Genomic DNA, 25285 nt, shown 5'->3' with positions numbered 1-25285 from the left:
TCTCTGTCTGTTATGTTATTATTTGCTTTAGTAACGTTCGCGATAATATCACGATATTAGTGAATATTAATGAAAATGATCTCCATGTCTGTAATTAAATATTGACCCACCATTGGCCTTATGTTAATGAATCCAACTTCTATAGGTATTATAATTTTAATATACTTTATACATATTATAACACACGTTAATCTACCTATAATTATTCTCTTAATTTTTTCCCTTTTTATGTATTTTGTACTTTATTGTTAGTAAAATATGCTCTGATTATCTTACAAGCTTTTTCTCTAATAGCGAAATTTCCACATTATTCGATACAAAGTACTTTTAACACGCTTTATATTAGCTTCACCTGTATGTTTGTTTGTTTGTAACCGACTTCTTTGGGCGCGATTTTGACCCACTTTAAACGGCCAGATTTCGTTCAAACTTTGTAGATTTATTGAGGACCGATGACAATACTACACTAATTTGATAAAATTTTCTATTTTTTAGTTCGGATTTCTATAAAAAGCGTGTTTTTTAGTTTTTTTAAACTACCTATTATTTAATTCTCCTCTTAACTGCTGAGTCTCTTGTAAGCTGTACCCAGTAGTACGTGAATAAAGTTATTAAATGTACGAATGCATGTGTATGTGAACGCAAAAAGTGCAACGACTTCATCAGAAAGCTGTTCAATTTTACGCCATACTTCCTCAAATTTGCTCATTATTACAATTGCAGCACTTTTATTGAAACCTGAATGTAAAATTTCATAAATATTATTCATAAGTAATCATAAATATTGGTCCTCTTAAAAGTTGAAATATAGGCATAAGGTGAAACAAGTACTGGAATCGGCACAGCAGGTTGTGTTGTAACATCGATTGCAATTTGTGAAAGGATAGTATTGCAAATGTACTGCAAATGCAATTACCAAGTTACCAACGTACTTTGGTTTACGTTAAATCTTGATTCCGTGTCGAAATTGTCTTGGATTGACTGTCGTTTACAGCAAGCTTTCTATTGGTATCTAGTGAATTTAGTGTAAGCAAATTTGGTCGGTACTACTATCTAAATTAGGTACTACATATATGTATGCACTAGGATTTACTCTCTCCCTAGTCGTGTTGGGTCTTCGGTTCTATATTGAATAATACGTGTACGGTGTAGTGGAATATGGGGTGGCGCTTATGTTATCACGCATCGTTAGTTACTACAATAGGAACATCTCCAATGAAGTTAATATAAACCATTTTAAACAATAACAAAAAAAGAACTTTATCTGTTGTTCTCTTTACGTTAATAGAAATTTAAAACAGGTACCTATTTCATTATTTATATCTTCAGCTGTTGAACGATCTAAATAACTAATGCAGTATTTAGTTTATCATTCATTTTTCATTAAACGTTTATCTTCAATCCATCCTGACCAAGTACGGGTTCCCTCATCATTCCACATTTTTTCCTTCCTAAGAGCAGCGGCATTATGAATACTATGACAAGTTTTCAGTTTAATTTGCCAAACCTCCTACTTCAAGATCTTGAACTCTCGACATTGACCTTGCTCGGAGGCCACAACTAATTTTAACTATATTATATTATATTTTAACGCTCGCAAATAAACGCTCAATTCCACGTGACGTCAGACGTGATATAAACTTGTTTTCGTCCACATATCAGCATGGACGGATGGTCCGATACAAATGCAAATATACTACATTTAGATGTGATTAACGGTGTCACTGAACTCTTCACACTTCGCTTTGAGATAAATGCGAATAAAATACGAAAAAAGTTTTTTAATTCTGTGTATTTTGTATTGGAGAGAAACGTATGTGTCCGAGGTTGCAGCAACGCTAGTTGATTATTTAACTAATTAACCTACTCGTGGGTTTTAATTGCGCTGCTAGAGTCAGTTACTAGAATTTAATTTCCTGATTAATATAGCTTATGTATTGGATGATTTTATACTGCAAAATCATACTTTGTCACTTGTTTATTATGCATATATACTTATAATATTATAAAGAGGAAACCTTTGTATTTTTGTATGTTTGTATTGAATAGGCTCAAAAACTACTTGACCGATTTCAAAATTTCTTTTACCATTACTTAGAGGGATTCCTCCGAATCCGTATAGGCTATATTTTATCCCGGAAAACGTAAATATGTACCACGGGCGAAGCCGGGGCGGACCGCTAGTTATGCATATATATTAGTATGGCCACAGAATACATAATAGTAGCTAAACGCTCTGAACGGACACTCTCCGCCTCCCGCCAAAATTAAACTTACCTCACCCCCGCGCGATCAGACATAAAATGGGCCATATTTTTCTGCAAGGACGATACGCAACGAAGATTGACAACATTAATCAAATTGACTTAAAGTAATTTTATTATTTTGGATTTGTGATTATCGTATTTCGTAGAAAATGGTTAGATATTGTGCTGTTTACGGATGTATTTCATGAGAAAAACGCGAATTTTTTTTAACGCTAGTCACAAATGTGCCAACCATAAAGCGTTAACACACACATTTGCAGTCTCTACAGTGTGACTGTCAAAACGATCATTTTGTATGGAGTGTCCGGGGTGTGGTATGGCACTGGAATAGTAGATTTGAAGCTCCATGGATCTTGTTTATAATATACTGTGGCTTCATGTCTCGAGTATTTCACATAATAGGGACTTCACACTTCGCGAAATTACCGTTTACCATACAAATGTCCATCTCGAGAAAGTTTCTGTCGTTGCACACGGTTATTAAGTAGGTATATCAAAACAAGTTGGTCTGTACCAGGTACCGTTTACCTTTATTCAATATTCATGTGAAGCTGTTATGTTTACTTTGGAACGGAACTCCCATTGTATTTATTTGTTTAGTTTCGTTGAAATATGTTCATGTTCAACATGCAACCATTTATTAATGCTTTCTTGCGAACGAGCGTCAACTAGTCTTTACTAATATACACACCGGCACAATTAGCGGAACAGAAAAAAAAGTGAGACTATGAGATAATAACGCATATATTTGACGAAAATGTAATTAGATACAAAATAACAAGTTGATTAACATCTTTTAACAACGACTTTGAAAAGTCTTCGTTATTTTTTATTGAAAAATAAAGAAATTTGAAATAAGTGAAATTTTTAGATGATTATGAACCATCACAAAAAAATAAAAAAAGTAAGCATTAAATGATTTGACCATAAAATTAAAGCAAAATTAATAACGAGTGTTTCCCCCTTTTGCTCTGATTACGGTTTCCATTCGTCTGGGCTTGCTACAGATTATGTTATCGATGATTTCATGAGGCAACCGCTCCCACTTCTCAAGTAATGCGTTTCCAAGTTCATTCAGATTGTTGGGGGGTGGCATTCTGGATTTAACCCTTCTTTTTAGCAAGTCCCAGACATGCTTTATCGGATTCATATCGGGGGAATTTGCTGGCCACTGCATCACCGGTATACCTACGTGGCTCAGATATGCCTGTACCGATTGTGCACTATGAGCACGAGCATTATCTTCCATTAGAATAAAGTCCCCACCAATAAATGGGGCAAATGGTACAAAATGTTCATCTTAGATGTCTCTGATGTATCTATCTGCTGTCATTGTCCCTCCTGTGACTATCGCTAACTCCGTGCGAGCTCTCAAACATATCCCTCCCCAAACCATAATCGAGCCGCCACCATAAGCCACTGTGTGTTCAAAATTAGACTATATTTGGCGTGCTCCTCTGTGTCTCCATATTCGCTGTCTCCCATTGATCTGTTTTAAAAGAACTCTGCACTCATCAGTAAAGAGAACCTGCTGCCATTCGTTCTAATCCCAGACGATGTTCTCGCGTATCGGTTTCTGTTCCGCTAATTGTGCCGGTGTGTGTATTATAAAGCTGAAGAGTTTGTTTGTTTGAACGCGCTAATCTCAGGAACTACTGGACCGATTTGAAAAATTCTTTCGGTGTTAGATAGCCCATTCATCGAGGAAGGCTATAGGCTATAAATCATCAAGGTAAGACCAACAGGAGCGGAGCCGCGCGGGTGAAACCGCGGAGCGCAGCTATAAGTATAACATAAAATGTATATTATGATAGTGCTGATTGTCTGTGATGTATAGGAACAAATTGATTCAATACTTTAATAACAGAGGAGTCGTTGGAACTTGCGTAATCATTTGTTCCGTATGAGGCTTATTAAAATAGTCAGTGATGTGAAACTAGCTCTCCATTTCCTTCATATTAAACACTAGCTTTCTGCCCGCGGCTTAACCCGCGCAGTCAAAGAAAAACCCGCATAGTTCCCGTTCCCGTGGGATTTCCGGGATTGCGTCATTTTTCAGGGATAAAAAGTAGCCTATGTCCTTTCTCGGGTATCAAAATATCTCCATACCAAATTTCATGAAAATTGGTTCAGTAGTTTAGGCGTGATTGAGTAACAGACAGACAGACAGTTACTTTCGCATTTATAATATTAAGTAGTATGGATTAAAGATTCACTGTACAATTCGGGTTTTTGCAATTGCAATACTAATAGCTGCTTGACCTAAATTACCTCTATTGGAAAATAATTATATTTGGTTCGATACTCGAATATATGAAAAACGCAATCCATTCTAAAACGCAATCAATAAAGGAGTCGTAATTTTTAATCCTATTTACTCATACATATTATATGTTAAGAAGTGATTGACCGTGTATATACATATGATTATCCGAATTATCATTATTAAAGTACATTAAAATTTAACTCCATTTAATTGTTTATTGCATTAAATAAACGATCTAACAACATTGAAAGGTTTCTAGTACTTAAATGTACCTATGCTATTTTTTAAAAGATTTAACAGTTAAAATCTGCAAACAGTAGTAAAAGTCTAATTTTATTAAGTATGTAGGTTCTTACCTTCTTATGAAAAAGGATGCAATTAAATACTTAATTCCTCTTCATTCAAATAAAATTTGATAAAAGTATCTGAAGGGACGAGCGTTAATATTGGGGAGATGTCGTTTGTATGTCATCATTTAATTGCATGCCCTTTTTTTTATTGAAAACGATACTACTTTATGTTAGGAACTACTTATGTTTGGTGCTTCTGATCAATTGAAAAATACTGTTTTTCCATTTAATTTGGAAAGATTTATTTAGTTCGACAATGTAAAGAATTATAGAAGCAAATCATGTAAGAAAATAATCTAGTGTACGAAAATCCATATTATAGAGCAACTTCATCATAGAAATAACGTAAATGTTAAAGTTTTATAATTTCATTTAGGGATAGATTCTATAATGATAGCAAACTCGTTTATTTTCTAAAATTATTTGATAAATTAAATTAACAATACAAGAGTATATGACACCCACTTGGAACGTTTCTAGACAATCTAGTCTAGTTTCTTCTAAAAATATTTCATACAATGTAACACATTATTTTTATCGGTTTGTTGAAATATATTAGTAAAATTCCAAAAATACCACATTCGGAATGTGGTAGTACTTTTTTTTTTTTAAAGGCACCCGTCATCACAGGGTGTTCGCGCACAGTAAAGAGCTAACTAATATCACACACTATTCCTTTGGTTGACTACGAATTGTGGTAGTACTCCATATACTACGTATCCGTATACTACGTTTCATAATTCAATTCATTGATAGTTAGGTACTTATTGTAATCATTGATGCTAAACTAAAACTTTCAACTCGCTACGTCGATACTTTTCACGTAAATTGCCTGAAATTAAGAGTACAAATTTCGCCAACTTTTTGGTGGTTTGCCAAAAAAGATCTTTTCAAGTGTACGCTGCGAGGTGAAAGATCGGCGTAATGTAAACTCGGTCTATATTCGTTGGTAACGCCGAGATACTTGGCAAGCGACGCCTGGATGCTTGCCAGCTGACTCCATTTTGCCCAAAACGGGCGACTGGCGAGCCCCTGTCATGTTCGTGTTTGTTTACGTAATAGGCCAGTACAAGGTCATGGCGGTGAATCAACAATTTGTTATTATGTAATTGGTGAATAAACTGAGCTTTACGCAATGTGTAGCTTAATTATTGAGCTTTCATTCGTGATTCACTCTACATCTAATACATAGAGCGTGATTATTATAATAATATGCAATAAGCACAACTAATGAACTATGAAGTTATATTTAAACAACATGTAATTAAATCTTTTCTCTTTAGAATTTATAATGCTTTTTCATACACTTCCGTGTGACAACCAAAATTCGTAGACTGGTTAATAAATAACAAATGCTATCTAATTAACCTTCACATAAATATAAACGTGTACAATTTGAATATTCATGTAAATTGTAAATCGTCGAAAACGTCATTTCTCACTGTTTTGCACATTGTACGAAATAATATTTCGCATTGCGTCAACTCGATATTAATTTAAAATGTATTTTATATCGTTTTATCTCACGTTATATGATAAGACCTCACCTGATCGGCTGCGACCAATGCGAGAGATTTCATTCACGGATTTGTTATCATCTATTTTTAAATACATAATCTTATATATAAAAATGAATCGCAAAATGTGTTGGTAAGCGCATAACTCGAGAACGGCTGAAGCGATTTCGATAATTCTTTTTTTATTATATTCCTTGAAGTACGAGGATGGTTCTTATGGAGAGAAAACGTAAACATGTACCACGGGCGAAGCCGGGACGGACCGTTAGTCTTTCTTTATATATAAAAATGAATCGCAAAATGTGTTGGTAAGCGCATAACTCGAGAACGGCTGAACCGATTTCGATAATTCTTTTTTTATTATATTCCTTGAAGTACGAGGATGGTTCTTATGTAGAGAAAACGTAAACATGTACCACGGGCGAAGCCGGGGCGGACCGCTAGTTACATTATATAAATAGTATCTGTATCATGTCATATAACTACTTATTATCTTCTGTCTTGCCACAAATCGTACACACACACGCACACACACACACACACACGCACGCACACACACACACACACATGCACGCACACACACACTCACACATTCACACATAGTTACACACTTATAAATAAAGGCGTTAATATAGGCGCAGATTTCATTTAGTTTATAAATTAATAAATAAAAATGTAAATTTAATCTTAATATGTATAAATAATGTCTTATCTTTATGTATAAATAATTTTGATTGATAATATCAGATAATTTTTAATACCTGATATATAATGAGTACCACTTACCTTATTGTGTTATCAGGAAGGGTTGCAGGCCTACGATACAAGCTGTCTTAGTGTAGGTCTGCAGGTCATATTATCTTTTTAATCATCAGGTCCTATTATGATATCCTTGTATTTTTATGTTTAATTAATTAAGATAATTATTTCTATGTATTTAATTTTGTATTTATGGTGAATAAATGATTATGATTAAATGATTATGATTATTACGTGGCTTTCGTAATTTTATGTAATAATCGACAATAACAACTAATCGACGCAGATATGTGGAGGTTTCTTTGTATACAAAAATAGTTAAAGGGAAATAGAAAATATATCGCATAGTATAGCTGTATAGAACATATAGCTTTACAACCTATAGATAGGTAAACAAAAATAATACATACCTACATCAAGTCTAAATTTATTAAGAATTGGAAGTTCCCACTGTGGTACCTACCGTGGGACCGAAAATGCATCAAATAAAATAAATAATTTTATTAAAACTTTTCTCTTACATTATTTTATGTAATACCTACCTACACAAATAATAATAAATAAATAAATAATAGGGGTTTGCCAAAGATCAATGGAGCGCAGCATTTTGGGCGTAAAGCTTTCTGATCGCATTCAAAATAGAACGCTGCGCTCAAAAACACAGATTGTCGACGTAGCCCATAAAGCTGCCGAGCTCAAATGGAACTGGGCTGGACATGTTTGCCGGATGTCCGAAGAGTTGTGGGCAAAAATCACCACTATGTGGATCCCCGACAATGGAAAAAGGCTGCGTGGAAGGCCCAAAATCAGATGGCGCGACGAACTGGACTCTCATTGCAAGGAATGGGCTAAAATTGCTCACAATAGGAAGACATGGAAGAAGGGAGGCCTTTGCCCAGCAGTGGGACAGCCATGGCTGAATAATAAAATAATAAATAATAATAAATAAATAAATAATAAATAAATATTATAGGACATTATTACACAAATCGACCTAGTCCCACCGTAAGCTCAATTAAGGCTTGTGTTGTGGGTACTAGGCGACGATAAATATAATATTATAAATACATATATAGATAATAACACCCAGACCCAAGAACAAATAATTGAGTTCATCACACAAATATTTGCCCTGACCGGGGATCGAACCCGGGACCGTCGGCTCAGTAGGCAGTTACTTTACTACTGCGCCAACCGCGTCGTCAATCATCTTAAATATCTTCAAAATAAGACACCTTTTCGTATATACTAACTACCTTTTTAACTAAACCTCCTTACCCAGCATTCCAGGGTTTCCCTTTATGCAAAATAACTATTTTACTAAATCTTTTTTTCTAACATTTCAGTGTTTCTGCGCAATGACGTTATTCTACTGCGCGCATTGGCAAGCCTACGTCACGGGCACGCTCAAGATGGGCCGCATTGACGTCACGGAGGCGCAGTACGCGATCATACTCATACACCTAATCTCCGCCACCCTCGGCCCGGAGGCTTGGGCCTATCAGGTAATGTGGACTTTGCTTTTGCAATGATCTGGAAGTAAAGGCCTATTCAAACGAGAGAGTTATCCCGCTACCGCCGTGGGTAGCAGTCTCTAAGTAGTCTATACTAATATTATAAAGCTGAAGAGGATTTTTGTTTGTTTGAACGCGCTAGTCTCGTGAACTACTGGTTCATTTGAAAAATTATTTCGGTGTTAGATTGTCCATTCATCGAGGAAGGCTATGTATCATCACGCTAAGAACAACAGGTGCGGAGCCATCTGGGCGAAACTGCGGAGCGCAGCTAGTATACTATGTAAGACTTATCGCGTATTCATCGGGATCCCGATGCGGTAGCAGATAGCTCTCTGGTTTGAATATGCATAATGTACGATTTGGTACCATCTATAAAATGTGTATAATGAACCAAGTTGGAAAACTCTTCAAAGAACAACTACAAACTTTGAAGTGAAAACAAGATTCATTAAACAAGTTTTCTTGGGTAACTAAAAGTTGAAGGTTGCAAGAGGGGTTCAATGTTAGTTATGAATTATAAAAACGGTCAGAAAAAGCAAGTGCTGAATACACGGAAGTGATATTATTGTGATGTCACTTGTAATAGAAAAAGTTCAACACGTGCATACACAGTCATATAATAAATTCAAATTAATATACTGTCTGTGTACTGATGATCAGCACCAAAATTAAAAAGCATTAAATTTTAAAAAGCAGTAAATCCAATTTTAATATTTTATAGATGGTATAAATTCTTATTTAATTGTAATCTCTCAGTTATACAAGTTTATTATAAATTTGTAGCGAAACTTCCTAGTACGTAATTTATATTTAGATTATAAGAATTGGTTTATTTATTTTATTCACCGTTTTATTTACTTTCTGATCATTGTAATTTGTGTATTTTAAGTTTCTTCATCTATTAGTTGTTTTGGAAAATATTAATTTACAGTTGTTTAATATTTTTATTTAAAAATACCCACATGAGATATTTTATTTTATTTAATCTTTAGTGTTATAGATGTAGTGTTTAGGATAGTGTAGAAATGGTAGTATTATATACTAATTAATATTTAATTGATTGTCGATTATATAAGCTGTAGTTAATTGATGTATTAATATTTTATTATGTCATTAGTTATCAGTATTTATACCTAATGTTTATTCTTTACGTTTTACAAAACGTGTCAATTAGTCTAATTACTTTATGAATTCTATTTATGTGAAATGGAAATGAGAGGGTGCGGCCAGAAGTACTTAAATTAGTATTTCAATTCAACATAACATATTATGCATTAAACTTTAAACACATAATAGAGCGATGGGTAAACGAATCCACGATTCTGTAAATTATAATGTTTGATCACCTCTTACAATCAAAAGGAATCAAACTTTTATGACAATATATTATCTCAGATCTGTGTAAAACTGGAACCTCTCAGTCAGATAGGTCTGTGAGAAAACTGAAATGAAATAAATTTTGTCCATTTATGTTTTACAATAAATGTACGACAGTGGGTCCCAAATTAAATGAAATACTTGTGTCTTGGGACCCTGAGTTGCGCTTCTTGGGGAGTAATGGGGACTTTTTAAATCTGGAGATATCTTGAACATCTTATTAGTCGATGTATGGGAAAAATAGCTATAAAAAAAAGACGGGTTGCACTCCGGGAGTGCCGGCAGAAGTGAAAACTTGATTATTAACGTTGAGCATGTTTGATATCCATCCGTCTTACGCTTTTTAGATCAGGTCACGTGTCCTGACGCGAGTTTAAGATTTTATACCCAAAGAAGTTTTCACTAGAAAAATATCTGGGTGGTATAAAGTTGATACGGGGTGGTGGGATCCAGGTGGGGTCGTTGGAGGCGCGCTACTCGCTAGGCGGCGCGGCGCTGGCCGGCGCGGCGCTCGCGCTGGGCTCGCTCGGCGCCGCCATCGCCGCGGGCGGCGTCGGCAAGAACGGCTCCACTGTCGCCGTGAGCACTTGCATGTGGCGTGGGAGTTAGTGGGGTTATGTCACTGGAATAGTAGGCGAAGGTTCTAAAGACAGATAGGACAAGGGTAGTGGGTAGGGTTCACTACTGGGATGATAGGCAGGCAATTTTCTAAAGACAGTTAGGAACGGTTAGTGGATAGGGTTCACCACTGAGATGAAAGGCAGGGATCTTTAGAGGGAGTTAGCTAAGGGGTAGTGGGGAGGGTACACCACAAGGATGATAGGCAGACAGGGTTTTGAAAGCAATGGAAGATAATGATAAGGCAGTGTGTGTTCTGAATACAATGTGTGTTCGCAAAGCAGGAGTGTTGTAAATTGAGGTACAAAATAGTGGGATAGAAAATTGATCGTAGACAAGACGTAGTTCCCTACTACCGGGAACCACTGTGACACTAGGCATGTGATGTTGTGAAAACATTGTTGGGAAATGTAGTTATTGGAACTTGGTGTTCTTCACAATATTGTGGTATATCTGGTGGAGACAAAACTGGGATCACTGTCTAGATGTGGGAAACGTAGTTGGAATTAGCACTAATAATGGGACTAATGGGACACATTTGTTATTGTCTTCATGGTGAAATTTACGGTATATTTAGACTTTCCTTTATAGGCACTACTGGGTTTCCTTTTTCGAGACAACGACAATTCGTTCTGGGTTAAATTAAAATGATGCCCATTGTGAATTATTAAGGGACAAAGTGTAAACATACTACTACAGAACTATTATCCCAATAAATAATTTGTGTTTTCTGCTAGTTTAGCGTTCTCCTGTTTACCATACCATTTATCTATGTTTTCCAATTTGGAATAGAAAATTTTCAAACTCAAACTCAAACATTTATTTATTCAATTAGACTTCTTCCAGAAGCACTTTTGAATCGTCATTACATTCTTTAAATTTACCACCGATTCGGAAAGCAGTATCTATGGAGAAGAACCGGCAAGAAACTCCATAGTTGCTCTTTTAAAGTCATGTCCATATACAATATAATTTTACATTACATGTTACTTACATCTAACTACATAATATTATATATTATCATAATATGCCAAAGAACTGTCCTGTTATTCTTACGCGACAACCCTCCATGGATTTTCATCTTCCATATATTCCTTAATGCTGTAGTAATTTCCTTTAAAGATCTGAATCTTGATTTTATCCATTGTTGGTTTTTCAGTTGACGCCTTCATATTTTTCTTTTTCATTTTATTTGCTTAAAAATAACTGTGGTTCGTTGTAAAGACTTAAACTGTGAATATGGGAATTTTTACTTGGTTATTACTAATTGTTGAAATATAACGTAACTCCCACGCCATAGTAGACTTAGTTGTTGACTTTGATAGTTCGGCTTAATCCTCATAGTGTGTTGAGGGTAGATTAATATAATTTATGATTAAAACTTATGGTCGCTTCGTTGCCTTGTAGCTGACGTATTTGTGACTACAGTTTTGTTATTTTTAAGTTTTTACTAAATTTCTAAACGTTATTTTGTATAAGTGTAGCTGTATATTAGGTACAGGAGTTGTTACGGCTTCAATTTGATAATTTCTTTTAACATTTTTGTTTTGTCGCTTATCATGTGGGTTTTTTTAATAGCATGTACTCGATTGTGTACTTTCTAGGTTGAGCTCGAATATCGAGCTTGACCTAGAAAAGAGTCAGTAAAATTTAAGTCATTTATGTTTATTTTAACCTCGAAGTGGTTGGGTGTAAGCTCATGTGGGTCTTCACTCATTCCGCAAACCATTTAACGTCATGGAGTTCTCTTAACCACCATTGTTTTTCTTTTAACACGGATACTTCCGTTTTATCGTAGAGACGCTTAATTCCCTAAAAAAACTGAATTATTGTCAGCCTAATCAGGCTGAGGATAAATTATAAAGTCAAGTTCTCTACGTAGCTTGTAAAAATCCAAATTGGTCACAGATTCCGGGCCTAGAGGTGCCGTGGCGTCTCAAAATATTCTCCCTAGCTGTCGCCGGCCAACTATATTTTATCATCAATTTCCTGTCGACCTTCCGCGTTAGGGGCTGCGGGAAAAACGGATCTACCGTCGCTGTAAGACCGCACCGGCACAAACTGATACTTAGGTGGTGGGCAGGCTTTGTACAAATGCGTATCCATCTACACATTAGTGTTTGCGTTCCCGAAAAAAATGTCAAGTGAAAAGAATCATTCATACAAAAGCAGGAGTAATCGTTGGCTTCTCCATAAAGAGCTGTGTCACGCGGTTTTGTGTCGCTATTTGAGCGGGGATGAGTGAAGATGTCACATTCCACCACCGGCTACTTCAGTACTCTAGCAATAATGGCATGTGTTTTTTTTTTATTTTTCGACGCTGTCGCCGCCGGACCTAACTCGCATGTCGCCGACCGTTCGCGATCAACGCATGTAATCAGCTTCCGACCATAAACATCAGCGTAAACCTGCTGTCCAATTACGCCGTCGTCCTGATGACAGTTTTCCTGGTCTTCGGATACGTTAAGGTCATAACGCGCGGCGGAGTTGGGAAAAACGGCTCCACGGTCGCAGTAAGAGTTTGTTGTATAAGCATCGTGCCGTCGTCCGTCACGCTCGCCGTGACTTGACGTGCTCGTGACGCCACTTAACGCATGCGCAGCGGCTAACTGTTTGACGCGACGTTAACATGTCCTTGTTACCCCGTAACTGTCTGTGGCTAACCTGTGTTGATTGTACTCAATGTGTAGTTAGTAGTGGCTAGCTTTGCATGCATAGTTTGCTATTTGCTTTGTAAGTTTTGTTGTATAATGGCAGCATGTATTTTTTTGGGTTACATTTTATTATTTATACCTGGTTTTTAGCCGCTATAATCATTTGTTTACATCTTCTGAATACAAAGTATCTAATATTACTACTTCCCTTTACTTAATTGCTTGTTAAAAAATTCTCTTACCTAAATCAAGAACCCAAACCTTTGTACTCAGAAGTCACAGGCTATAAACCAGGTGTAGTTAAGGGCGAAGTTACAGCTCCTCCTTCCATAGGGCACGAGCATACTGTCCCCGGTGATCCCGTTCTCGTTCGTGGTGGTGCCAGCCTTCATCATCTTCCAGAAGAGCGAGTCGCAAGTGTACGAGAACCACCCGGCGCTGTACATACTGGCGTTCGGGATGGTCGCCGCTAAAGTCACTAATCGGCTAGTGGTGAGTAAAGTCTAGCTTTTATAAGATGTTCTTCAGGCTTTGGGAGTAGGGTTTAGTATTTTGTGTAAAGAATATTATTAAATTATTATTTTTTTAATTGGGTTACCTGCTTTCAGGTTCTTTCAAAGTATTTGGAATTAACGAGAAATTATATTTTTATGGAAGTCTTGTTCAAAATTAATTTTTCATTCGACCATCCATGAAGAACTGCCAAAGAACAAAAATTATCCAAAAATTTTAAATATCACAATAACTGTAATATCACTATCATTTCCACTTTTTAATACATAATTTCTATACAATCTTGATCTTCCATCTCAGGTGGCGCATATGACAAAGAGCGAGATGGAATACTACGACTGGTCGATGCTCGGCCCGGCGATGTTGTTCCTCAACCAGTACTTCAACAACGCGCTTCCTGAGTACTATGTGCTCTGGTTGTGTACCGTGAGTGTTTGATCCTAATATACTATTTATAAAGGCGAAAGTTTGTATGTATGGATGTTTGTTACTCTTTCACGCAAATACTACTGAACCGATTACAATGAAATTAAGCACACATATAGAGGGTAACTTGGATTAACACATAGGATAGGTTTTATCCCGGAAATCCCACGGGAACGGGTTTTTCTTTGAAAACGCGGGCGAAGCCGCGGGCGGAAAGCTAGTGTGTTCATAAATAAAAGATGGATTTATATAAAAGAAAATTTTATTCCAAGAATACTAAAATAATAATAACATACATTGAAACTGTTTATATTATGTTAACATTGTTAAAACATAGTCGTCCGCACACATATAAACACGTATGTCTGTTAAATTGCTCAGTTAAATGTGCTTATCACTTGAACTACCTACATCGTCCGCTTCAAACATTTATTTTAGTATTGGGTCAAATATCGATGAAGGTAAATAATTATGAAACGACCAGTAGAAGCGGAAAATCAATGAAAAATGTTGCACATTAATTGCTTCAAATGCGTCTGATAAACTACACTACCCACGAATACATATGGTCACAGTTCAATATTATTATCCCACTTTTTATTTATTTTAATTTGGCACACCAACAATAAATACATTTAACATTGATAAAATTAACATTATTAAAAAATGTGTGCGTGTACAGTCCCCGGCACGTAAGTTGGCAAGGTTTTGGCGTAGTGGGGGCAAGTTCGCGCATCCTACACTTAGTGGAACAAAAAACTGGTCACTTTTATTAATTGTTATTATGGTTAGTGCCATCATTTATTTTTAATCTTGTAGTTAAACAAAGCGGAGGAATTCGTGACATTTAATAGGTGTTATAAATAAAACATAATATTATGCATTTTTTTATTCAGTAAACAAAAATATTATTATTAAAAATTATAAGTTCTCGTCGTCACTATCGTATACATATATACACATCGTATACCATTTTTCTGGCATGTCTGCGTAAAACAGTATTTGGTCCTGGCATTGTAATACACGTTACAAAAACTAAAGTTAAAACAACAACTATAACACTAACAAAGCCAAAACAAAATCAAAACTTAATTTAAAACTGAACTCGTAACAAAAAGTCAACAAAAACAAAGGGTACAACTTTCGTGCACGCAAGTGTAATCGGGAGCGAACGGAACATAGACGCGGTGCGGGAGGCAAGGGTCGACTGACGCACCAATAGCGAGTCGTGATCGGCGCTACGTTATACCCCGCGTCCCGCTTGACCACCAAAGAGACCTAAAGAACGACTTCTGCGCATCTAACGACTCTTGCCAAGTTACGTGCCGGGGACTGTACTAGTGTACACACGTAAGAAGTGAAACTTCTTTATGACCTTATTTTTCAAAAAATAATTTACTATATGCAACTTTGCAGAAATACGTCGAATCACGCGTGGTAGGGATAAGAAAAAGAAGGCGCGTAACGGAAAAATGTCACGCGTAACGAAAAAATGTTACACTAAATTTTTTTACAACCCCGATAAAGAAGTTTCACTTCAATTAATTAATATTATGCACTTATCAATAAAAGAAAGAAAGAAAGAAAAGACATTTAATTCAACACACACATTAAGACAAATAAAAATAAAACAGAAATTAAATAGAAAAACACATTGAAATTACGATATAAAACATAAATACATATTAATAAGGTGTGATCCTGTGTGCTGAACAGGGACCCCACTCAGGAATTCTGCGGCTTAAGAGCTGCAGCACTGATTTTCAGTGGTTCCCATGTTCCCAAATGACGCCTATAGTGGCAGAAAATTAAAAATATGAATAAATTAAAATAGATACCTATACACATATACAGGGTGTCCCACTGTTGGTATACTAAGCTCAAAGGAGGTTATAGTTTTGAATACGCTGAGTACGTAAAAAATAATTAAAAAATTCCAGACGCATTTTTTTTTCAAAAAGATGAATTCTTAAAACTCTATGTGTACACCCATAACAAGCAACCCACCCAACTTTGCCACCAGCACGTGAGCTATCGTTTAATATTATGTTTTCATAGACAAAATGCTCACATTAGAGGAGCGGTATATGCCGGCTGCGCAAAGCTAGAGAAGAAAACATAGATTTTCAGGAAAAATTTAGCAAAAAATTTTTGATGTAATTTTGTTTTTTAAGTATTTTTTACGTGATCAGTGTATGCAAAACTACAAGTCCCTTCGCGCTTAGTATACCAATAGTGGGACACCCTGTATACACTACATAAATATCAAAACAAAACAAAATTCATCAAAAGAATTAATAATAATACGATTTATTAATAAATAAGTTAAATATATATATATACATATATACTTAAGGATAACAGAAAATAGGTGTAAAAAGGTGTACACAGCATTTACAATAGTTCTCGAATCTCACTTTTACTTCTCATTCATGTTCCACTGTTTATATTAAATTGTTTTAGCGTTAAACAAGCATTGTTTAAATTGCAGGTGTGGGTGTGCATCGAGCTGGTGCGGTACTGCGGGCAGATCTGCCTGGAGATCTGCGAGCACCTGCACATCCAGCTGTTCCGCATCAGCGCGCCGCGCGCCAAGCCCGCCGCTAACGGTACGAGACGCGTCACGCCCGCCCGCAGAGCGCACACGTAGATAGCACATGTGTGGGCAGAGTGTAGGCAGTGCCCGCGTGGGTAGTGACGTATGAATGTGTTATACTGGCCGTGTGTACTGGTAACAAAAGTTAAATTGTCACAATTGTAAAGAAGTTAAATTCGTCCCCGCTGTAACATGCCCGCCGACGCTAATGGTAGAGACGAGACGTGTCAACACGCTCGCCCGCAGAACGCACACTTAGATAGTATACTTGTATACTGCCTGTCAGTTTTGGCTAACGGGCAGTCTATAGGCGTGGGCAGTGACTTATAGATGCGTGGTATACTTGACGCGTATACAAATGACGTTATACTGGGCGCGTATGGTATTGGTATACTAGCATAATAATGTAACAAAACTGGTAACAAATAAAACAATGATTATAATTGTAAAAAGTAGAAATCGTCCTTGTTGTAATATACCGCCGATAACAATACACACGCGTATTGCGTCAACACGCCTACACGGCGACCGCACACTTAGATAGTACTGTACCAGTATACTGCCTATACGTACTGGCCAATGGGCTCTGGGCAGTGCATAGGCAGTATTAACCGCGTGGGCAGAGACGTAAAGACGTATTATACAGTGAACTGGTATACTAGGAACATAATAATGCACTCGAATAGTTATCGCACATACTTAGATAGTTTTACACGTGTGTAGGTGCTCGTAAGTGTGTAGTGGCATACTAGGGGCGTATAGTCGTATATAGACATTTTTATAAGCAGGTGTATACTGGTATACTAGAAACGTAATAATCGATGCGTATTATTAAACTGGATACTGTTGATATATTCTACTATTGATAACGAGACGCGGACCGCACACTTACAAAGTTATTTACTACAAGTGTATACTGCCTGTAGATAATGCCCAATGGGCAGCGGACCGTGTAAAGATGTGTGTTTCGTTTAGAGACATGTGTTTTAAAGGTCGTATATATTGCCACGTTACAAACTGATTGGAAATAAATTAATGGTTATAATTGTAAAAAAAAAAACATGTCCCTGCGCAAATATTGGTAAATACGCGCCGCAATACTCTGCTAGTCGGTCGGCACTTCAGTGTATAGTGGAAATGAAAATGGTTGCGTTATACTCAGAAAGGAATTCTGCGTAAAGGAAAGTATACCAATGACTTACGTTACGCCTGTTATACTGGGCTCGTAAGAGTACGCTAGTATACCAATACTATATTATACGTAATTTTTCAAAATTGAATTAACAGCTTCCCTTTTATATATAACTAGCTTTCCACCCGCGGCATCGCCCGCGCAGTCAAAGAAAAACCCGCATAGTTCCCGTTCCCGTGGGATTTCCGGGATAAAACCTATCCTATGTCCTGGGGTAAAAAGTAGCCTATGTCCTTTCTCGGGTATCAAAATATCTCTATACCAAATTTCATGCAAATTGGTTCAGTAGTTAAGGCGTGTAGACAGACAGACAGAGTTACTTTCGCATTTATAATATTAGTATGGATAATGCAGTATACCATTCGGTTTCATTTTTCCTTATTTTTCCAGACAAAATAATCAAATAGCCAGCAAATTCGCTCTACAAGTTTAATTATTTGCTATGCTCTGTCGTGTCGTGTTGTGTTGTGTTGCTAGTATACCAGTCACGTATAACACAATATAAGCCAGTATACCGTTTAATGTTCTGATTTGACCATTTAAATACGTAATACGAGCCACATGAACTTTGCCTTCATAGTTGATACATGTCCATTTCGAATACAGGTGTTACAACTATTATAACTTCATTAAAATTATTATAAACACGTAAAATAACTGTAATTGACGGTTTGAAATGCGGTTAATATTTACATTATAATATTTGTCTGATTGTTAACGTATGACAGAAATGCGTTTGACGGCTTCTGTTATGTTATTGTTAAGTGTTATATTTTTGTAGGTAACAAAATATAGGATTTAAACGTAGTTATACTGACAGTAAATGAACTAGCATCAAAAAATGTCGTTTACATTATGACTATAAATGTGGGTATACGGAAATTGATTTTTCATGACTACCCGCAAAAATGTAAATATTTTTAGAAGTTTGTCCATGATCAATTGTAATAAACCAATATTTATCTCGCTTGCGTATTTCCCTAAATGTTATTTGTGATATAAAATTACCGTTATTAAGGATCTTTTGCCAAAATGTAAAGAAATACAGTGGTGGACGTTTAATTAGAAACACGTATCAGGATGAAGTAATCATCAAATTTATTTACTTTTGTGTATTAACGTATTAGTGATTAAGCATTATTTCATATGTAATAGAACACCCGTTAATCTAGTTTTATAATAAATTGCTTATTTTTAATCAAACGTTAGCTTAAATTAATAAAATTAAACAACTTTAAGTGAAACCTGATTTCCAAGCATTTTCAGTCTGGACAACAAATTAGAAACAGCATGCTTCGAGCGTTCCAAAGTCAAAACTTGTTGAAATGCCGACAATATTTTTTTCTTCTACAAATATTTGCACCGTTTTTTAAACATTCCGTATAAAAGTTTCTGAAAATTAATTTGCTTTGCAGTATAAATGGGTAAAAGTAACAATTGTGACCCATCAACAAGAAAAATAATTTTAAGTTTACATTTTGACAAAAACTGGAGTTACAGGAAAGAATAAAATCATTTAGAGTATTCGATAAAAAGATATTCAATGCTACAGTTTATTTAAAAGAGCATGGTACTTCTGATTAAGTGCCTAAAAAAGCTCGACCATGAAAAACCACTGCTCGCGAGCATAAGCAAATAATTATTTTCTCAAAGATGGATCCATTTAAAGGTTCCAATTCTATTAGAAAATATGTTTTTGCAAACGTGTTAAAATCTCATACAATCTAAGGCACGACGTTGTAAAGCCGTTGTTGTCTATAAAGATTATAACAGTCTAAAAACAACCCCATACATGCCCATACTATAATGTTTCCTCCGCCATGCTTAACTGTTTATTTATTATCTAAGGCCTGGTTAACTTAACGACGCGTGTATCCTTTGCCATCAAAATTGATTAAATTAATTTTAGTTTCATCCCAAAATAAAACTTTTTCACAGGCGTACTGTCCACTAGCATTATTTATAAGTAAATGAAACACGTTGTTCCCTTCCTTGTAAGAAGCTGTACTTTCCTGGCGTCTCTCCAAAAAATTTTGCCTCAAATTACCGCCTGCGAACCGATCTCATCGACACATTGCGAGGTTCATCTTCGGAAAAAACTAATTTTATAATAGAATTTGAACTTTTAAATGGATCCATCTTTGCCAAAAGAATCATTTGTCTATCCTCGCGTGCAGTGGTTTTTCATGATAGAGCTTTTCTAGGCACTTTTTCGGAAGTACCATGCTCTTTTAAATAAACTATAGCATTGAATATATTTTTATCGAACACTGTAAATGATTTGCAATTTTCCTGTAACTCTAGTTTTTGTCAAAATGTAAACTTAAAATTATTTTTCTTGTTGATTGGTCACAAATCATACTTTTAACCATTTATACTGTAAAGCAAATTAATTTTCAGAAACTTTTAGATATAATGTTTAAAAAACGGTGAAAATATTTGTAGAAGAAAAAATATTGGCGGCATTTTAACAGGTTTTGACTTTGGATCACGCGAAGCATGCTGTTTCTAATTTGTTGTCCAGACTGAAAATACTCGGAAATCAGGTTTCACTTAAAGTTGTTTAATTTTATTAATTTAAGCTAATGTTTGATTAAAATTAAGCATTGTCTTATAAAACTAGATAAACGGGTGTTCTATTACATACGAAATAATACTTAATCTTTAATACGTTAATACGTAAATGTTAAATGAATTTGATGACTACTTCATCGTGTTACGAGTTTCTAATTAAACGTCCACCACTGTATAATAAGTAAACATTCATAGGAATAATGAAATTGTTGGTTTCTAGATTGGGAACTCAGCAAGGGTAATCATGAAATATACATAGGAAGTTTTGTGCAGTAAGTCGTGTGGGTACCTTGTGACTCGTGAGATTTTCATCATTTAAATCAAGTATGGCACTGTCTTAAAATTAGAGATTTTGTTGTTCAAAAATTACTATAAAGTTTATCGTTAAAAATTTGAACTGTAATCGAGATTGGTATATTATTGCTCCAAGAGAAAATTGTGATAGATTTAATTTTATTTGAAATAAAATATCAAAATAGAGTATTTAAAAATTACATTATAGAAAAACAAATTTTCACGAGTCACATGTTTTAGTTTTAAAAAGGATGACACGTGATAGAACAATTATCCGTCGCTAAATATCACAATGTAGACAATTTTGTAATTAAGGAATATTAAGCTAGTTTATAACGCCAAACATCTATTAATTCTAGTGCGAGCCATGTTTTTGCTTTAAATTTTGCATGTACAGTGCGTACCAACAAAATTGGTACATTCAATATAATTATTTTAAATTTGAACTTTGCATACAGATTTCTAGCAAGTATGTGGTTCACACTAAAATTAATATTGTGTAAGACTTGCAATCTTATCTCCTTTCTAACACTTTCATTTTCAAATACAAATAAATTAATACTTAATAGTTAATACTCAAGCGTGGTGTCGGCTAACCTTGTCTGTATTTATGTATTATTATATGTAGTATATACGCTAGAAGCGCTTGTCTCTTATACTTAATCTTAACTTAAATCAACTCATTATTATTGCAGATATTGTGTTACACAAATATTTTACCATTACTATGTTTTGTTGGAATTGTAAGAATAATTACATTGTATTGATCTGATATTGTTAAACAGAAAAATGTATAACTTCTCCTTTAAATAATGAAGCTTATTTTTTAACGGCTTTAAAGCGTGATTCAATGTTGACGCGTTTTTAAACCGTTATCTATAAAACAGTGTTTGCTCATTAGGGAACTCTGCTTTATTAAATTGAGTATTTCTCTTCCAAGCTAGCTTGATAGTGTGATGTAAATATATGTTACTGTAACAGTATAGTGGAGTGTATTTTTATGTGAAATATAAGCGTATGTACATTTTGAATATTGTTTTATTACAGCGCTATCAGTGGTGTTTACATACTGATGTCATAAACCATTTTACACTATAAGCTTACAAATAATAAATATTACTTTTACCTCTAAAATTTAGTTATTTATTTATTTCAATGCTTTTGTTACTTAAATACTTAATTTTTTGAACGTATGTATACACCTTAATGATGAATATAAAACTAAAATAATAATTTGTCTAAAAGCTAGGAGTGAAATGCTATAGTGGACGCTAAGGTTAGTGCTGCTTTGCGCTTTGTTTTAGCTAATTGTTATGTAGTTAGTTATGTTTATTCATTATATTAAAGTATTAACTTTATTGGCCCTGATTTTATTATTCATACCGATTTATGATACTTACATTTTTTACGATTTGGTACAGTCAAAATTACATTTCTTCAGTTGTAGAGGCATGCAGATATTGTTGACATTACCTTTGTATTATTCGAATTCATTGATTGTAAACTGAAATTATATAGACCAGATTGAAATAAGCCTTAATATTCTCGTAATAGGTAAACATCGGCCGCGTACTGCCCAAAGCCGTATCTCTATAGTGCAGTTATTTATAGGCTGCGGCTGGTGTCCCACAACACATTAAAATTATTTAACCCATTGACCACCGTAAGCCCCGATCGGGCCACGACACAATAGATTTTCTATTGTGTCTGTGATTCCGGGGACTGATGGGCCTCTATGTTTTATGGGAACAATGTAGCTACGTAAGCTTTTTAAATGACGATACTACCTAAAGGAAAGGATATGTATAAGTCATTTGAAAGGCTTTCGTAGGATATAAAGAACTACTGATATTATACAATGCAACCTAACAGTACATTTTGTCAGTCAGTACATTTACTAAAAGTACGAAATCCTGTGAATGATTAATACTTTTCATCCTACAGCCAACGAATTTTGGCATAAATTCCAGTAATATCCTAGAACAATAAGAACAAGCAATTTAACTTGGTTTAAGTAGAATTGGGGTCAATATAATTATTACTTTTAGTTAGAAAATTATTTTATATTATGTAGCAATTGTAAAACCTGTTGCAAATCGCATTTTTAATGGGACTATGTTTTGAAGTGAAACTTCTGTAGGCGTTGAGAGTAAAATTTCAAGGCCGCATTATGGCAATATCTTTAAATCTTACCAAAAAAGTTTTACTTCTGACATGTGTGCTCGGCACACACACTCTTTTTTATTGTTTAAATTGAATTAAAAAGTGTAAATCGTTAAAAAGCCAATAAAAATGCGATGTATTTTAAAAATATTTTTTATCTGACGTATGACCCAATATTATTTTGTAATAACTATTATCAATCTTTTAAATCTTTACCTCTCAGCTTACTAACATGCATGTATCTTTAGAACAATTTCAATTAATAAAAATCCAACATAACCTATAATTTTGTTTGCAGTGACGAGTGACAGCGAAAAATCAGAGAGCGAAGACACTGCCCCGTTAATAAATAATAACAGTATTAGTTAGTTATTTGTAAATGTTTTATTTAATTTAATTGGTTCAATGTAAGAAAGATTATACATTCTTGCTACGGTTATTTTTCCACTAATATTAAATATTGTTGTGTGTTTCTTCTAGATTGGCCAGCATTGTAGCTTATGTAGTTATCTTGCATAACAAATAAAGCTTTCCCTTTCTCTAGTTATAATGCTGTTTTATCTATATTATTAATAAATAATGAATATGTTGAAAAATAGAATTAAATTATATTTGTAACGATTGAGGCTACAGCAAGAATGTAAAGTCGTTCTAAAAGTAGTTGAATACAGAAAAATCACATCCATTACCTTTTGGTTACCATACCTATATTTTCAATAAATTGCAGTTATAATAAAGAATAACTTTCTAAGTCAGAAGATAATATATTCTACTAGGTTTATAATATTAATCAATCAGAAATCAAATTAAGTATGAATTTTAACTTAATTTCTTAGACAAATCTCGCAAAATCATTGCAATTTGCAACATAATTTTTAGAAGTTAAGGCACTCACTAACTATGTCATAAATTAAAATATAAGATACCATTAATTGACCAAGAAAAGATCGTGCACGTACAAAACATTGACCTTTAATAATAAGTAATTGAAATCACGTCCGAAATATAGCTGTAGCGGTATTTTGTTAAAATGTTCAGTGTAACTGAATTTTATTTGCTTTATGTATGTGATGCACTAGGCATGGTGATTTTGTTAATAAATACTCTGAATCTATTTGTTGTTTTATTTTTCGTTTGTGCACCTCAATCCCAGTAATGTAATAAGATGACAAAGTTCGATATCCTTGAAAATATACACACTCTTGCGTAAAAATAATAACGCCATTTTCAGAATCTACTAAAAAATAAATAAAATGTTATGAAAATGCTGTGAATGCATTGGTTAAACATCGTCTTTCATAGTATTTTTTACCGACTATAATAATTGATGTTTAAAGATACATCGATGGCTACACAATAAATACCTAAAGAAAAGAATACCTAAAAGTTTATAAAGAAAGTAACAGTTTATTTTTCAAAACGTCCGGGTTCGATTCCCAAACTGAAGGCAAGTTTTGAATGTATTCAGAAAGCATTTTCTTACGGTGCATTTAGTTGAAACGAGCGAAGGCTCATTCTCATCTCACTATGTCAAAATTATTTAAGTATAAACAGGCGTAGAGCATTCTTTCGTTGTTTTTAGTGCGTTCGAAAATATTATATTATGCAATGAACATTGAATACGAGTTTTCGTTTACAATAAAAGATCACGAAAGAATGCTCTTGCTTTAGCTCTAGCTCTATGTTCGTTTGGTCTAAATGCACCGTTACAGTTATCATAATAATTTTCAAATTTTATCACCGTCGTTTACAAAATTTTTAAAATGTTAATGAGATTGTTTCTACGGCTCATCTTAGCTAATTATTATTAGAGCAAAGGAAGGATTCATTGTTTGCATTGATAAGGCTCCGAAACTACGAAACTGATTTGAAAAATTCGCTCATTGTTATTGGAAGCTACACTTCCCTGGGTGACAGACGATTATAAAATTATTTTAGTCCATTATTGGTCCATTGAAAAGTTACATTTGGGGTCGCATTTTTTAGAGGACGCAATTTTATTTTTTTGATGTGTAGGGTTCTATTTACTTAATGAAAAAATGTTGTAAATAAAAGTTGTTCTACGAAAAACAATCTACAAAAATGGTCTGATATAGTTTCTTCGTAAACTTATAAAAAAAAGTTTTATTGAAAAATATAAACATCTCTAATTTCTGAACATTTTCGCTTATCCCTTTACAACCGGTCTGATAAGATCGTGAG

General features: G+C 34.7%; 1 protein-coding gene across 4 annotated transcripts in view; it reads left to right on the top strand.

The window, feature by feature from the left end:
• Positions 1 to 24197, top strand: part of bbc (choline/ethanolaminephosphotransferase 1 bbc) — a 28705-nt gene extending 4508 nt beyond the window's left edge. The window contains exons 3-9 of one of the 4 annotated variants that reach the window (XM_090110288.1): positions 8506 to 8664; positions 10507 to 10632; positions 13053 to 13184; positions 13659 to 13817; positions 14139 to 14264; positions 16756 to 16873; positions 23382 to 24197. In XM_090110288.1, the coding sequence (XP_089966414.1) occupies positions 8506 to 8664; positions 10507 to 10632; positions 13053 to 13184; positions 13659 to 13817; positions 14139 to 14264; positions 16756 to 16873; positions 23382 to 23452 (891 nt within the window). In that variant the 3' untranslated portion in view covers positions 23453 to 24197. Of the gene's footprint in view, positions 1 to 8505; positions 8665 to 10506; positions 10633 to 12579; positions 12712 to 13052; positions 13185 to 13658; positions 13818 to 14138; positions 14265 to 16755; positions 16874 to 23381 lie in introns of all 4 variants that reach the window. The other 3 variants (XM_090110286.1, XM_090110287.1, XM_090110285.1) reach the window with 3 other exon arrangements.
• The last annotated feature ends 1088 nt before the right edge of the window (positions 24198 to 25285 follow it).

The sequence above is a fragment of the Colias eurytheme genome, chromosome 15, assembly GCF_061535395.1.
Source record: "Colias eurytheme isolate Ceu_HAF_F1 chromosome 15, ilColEury1 Martin Lab GWU primary, whole genome shotgun sequence".
NCBI classification, from domain to species: Eukaryota; Metazoa; Arthropoda; class Insecta; order Lepidoptera; family Pieridae; genus Colias; species Colias eurytheme.
This window is presented reverse-complemented; position numbering and strand designations above follow the sequence as displayed.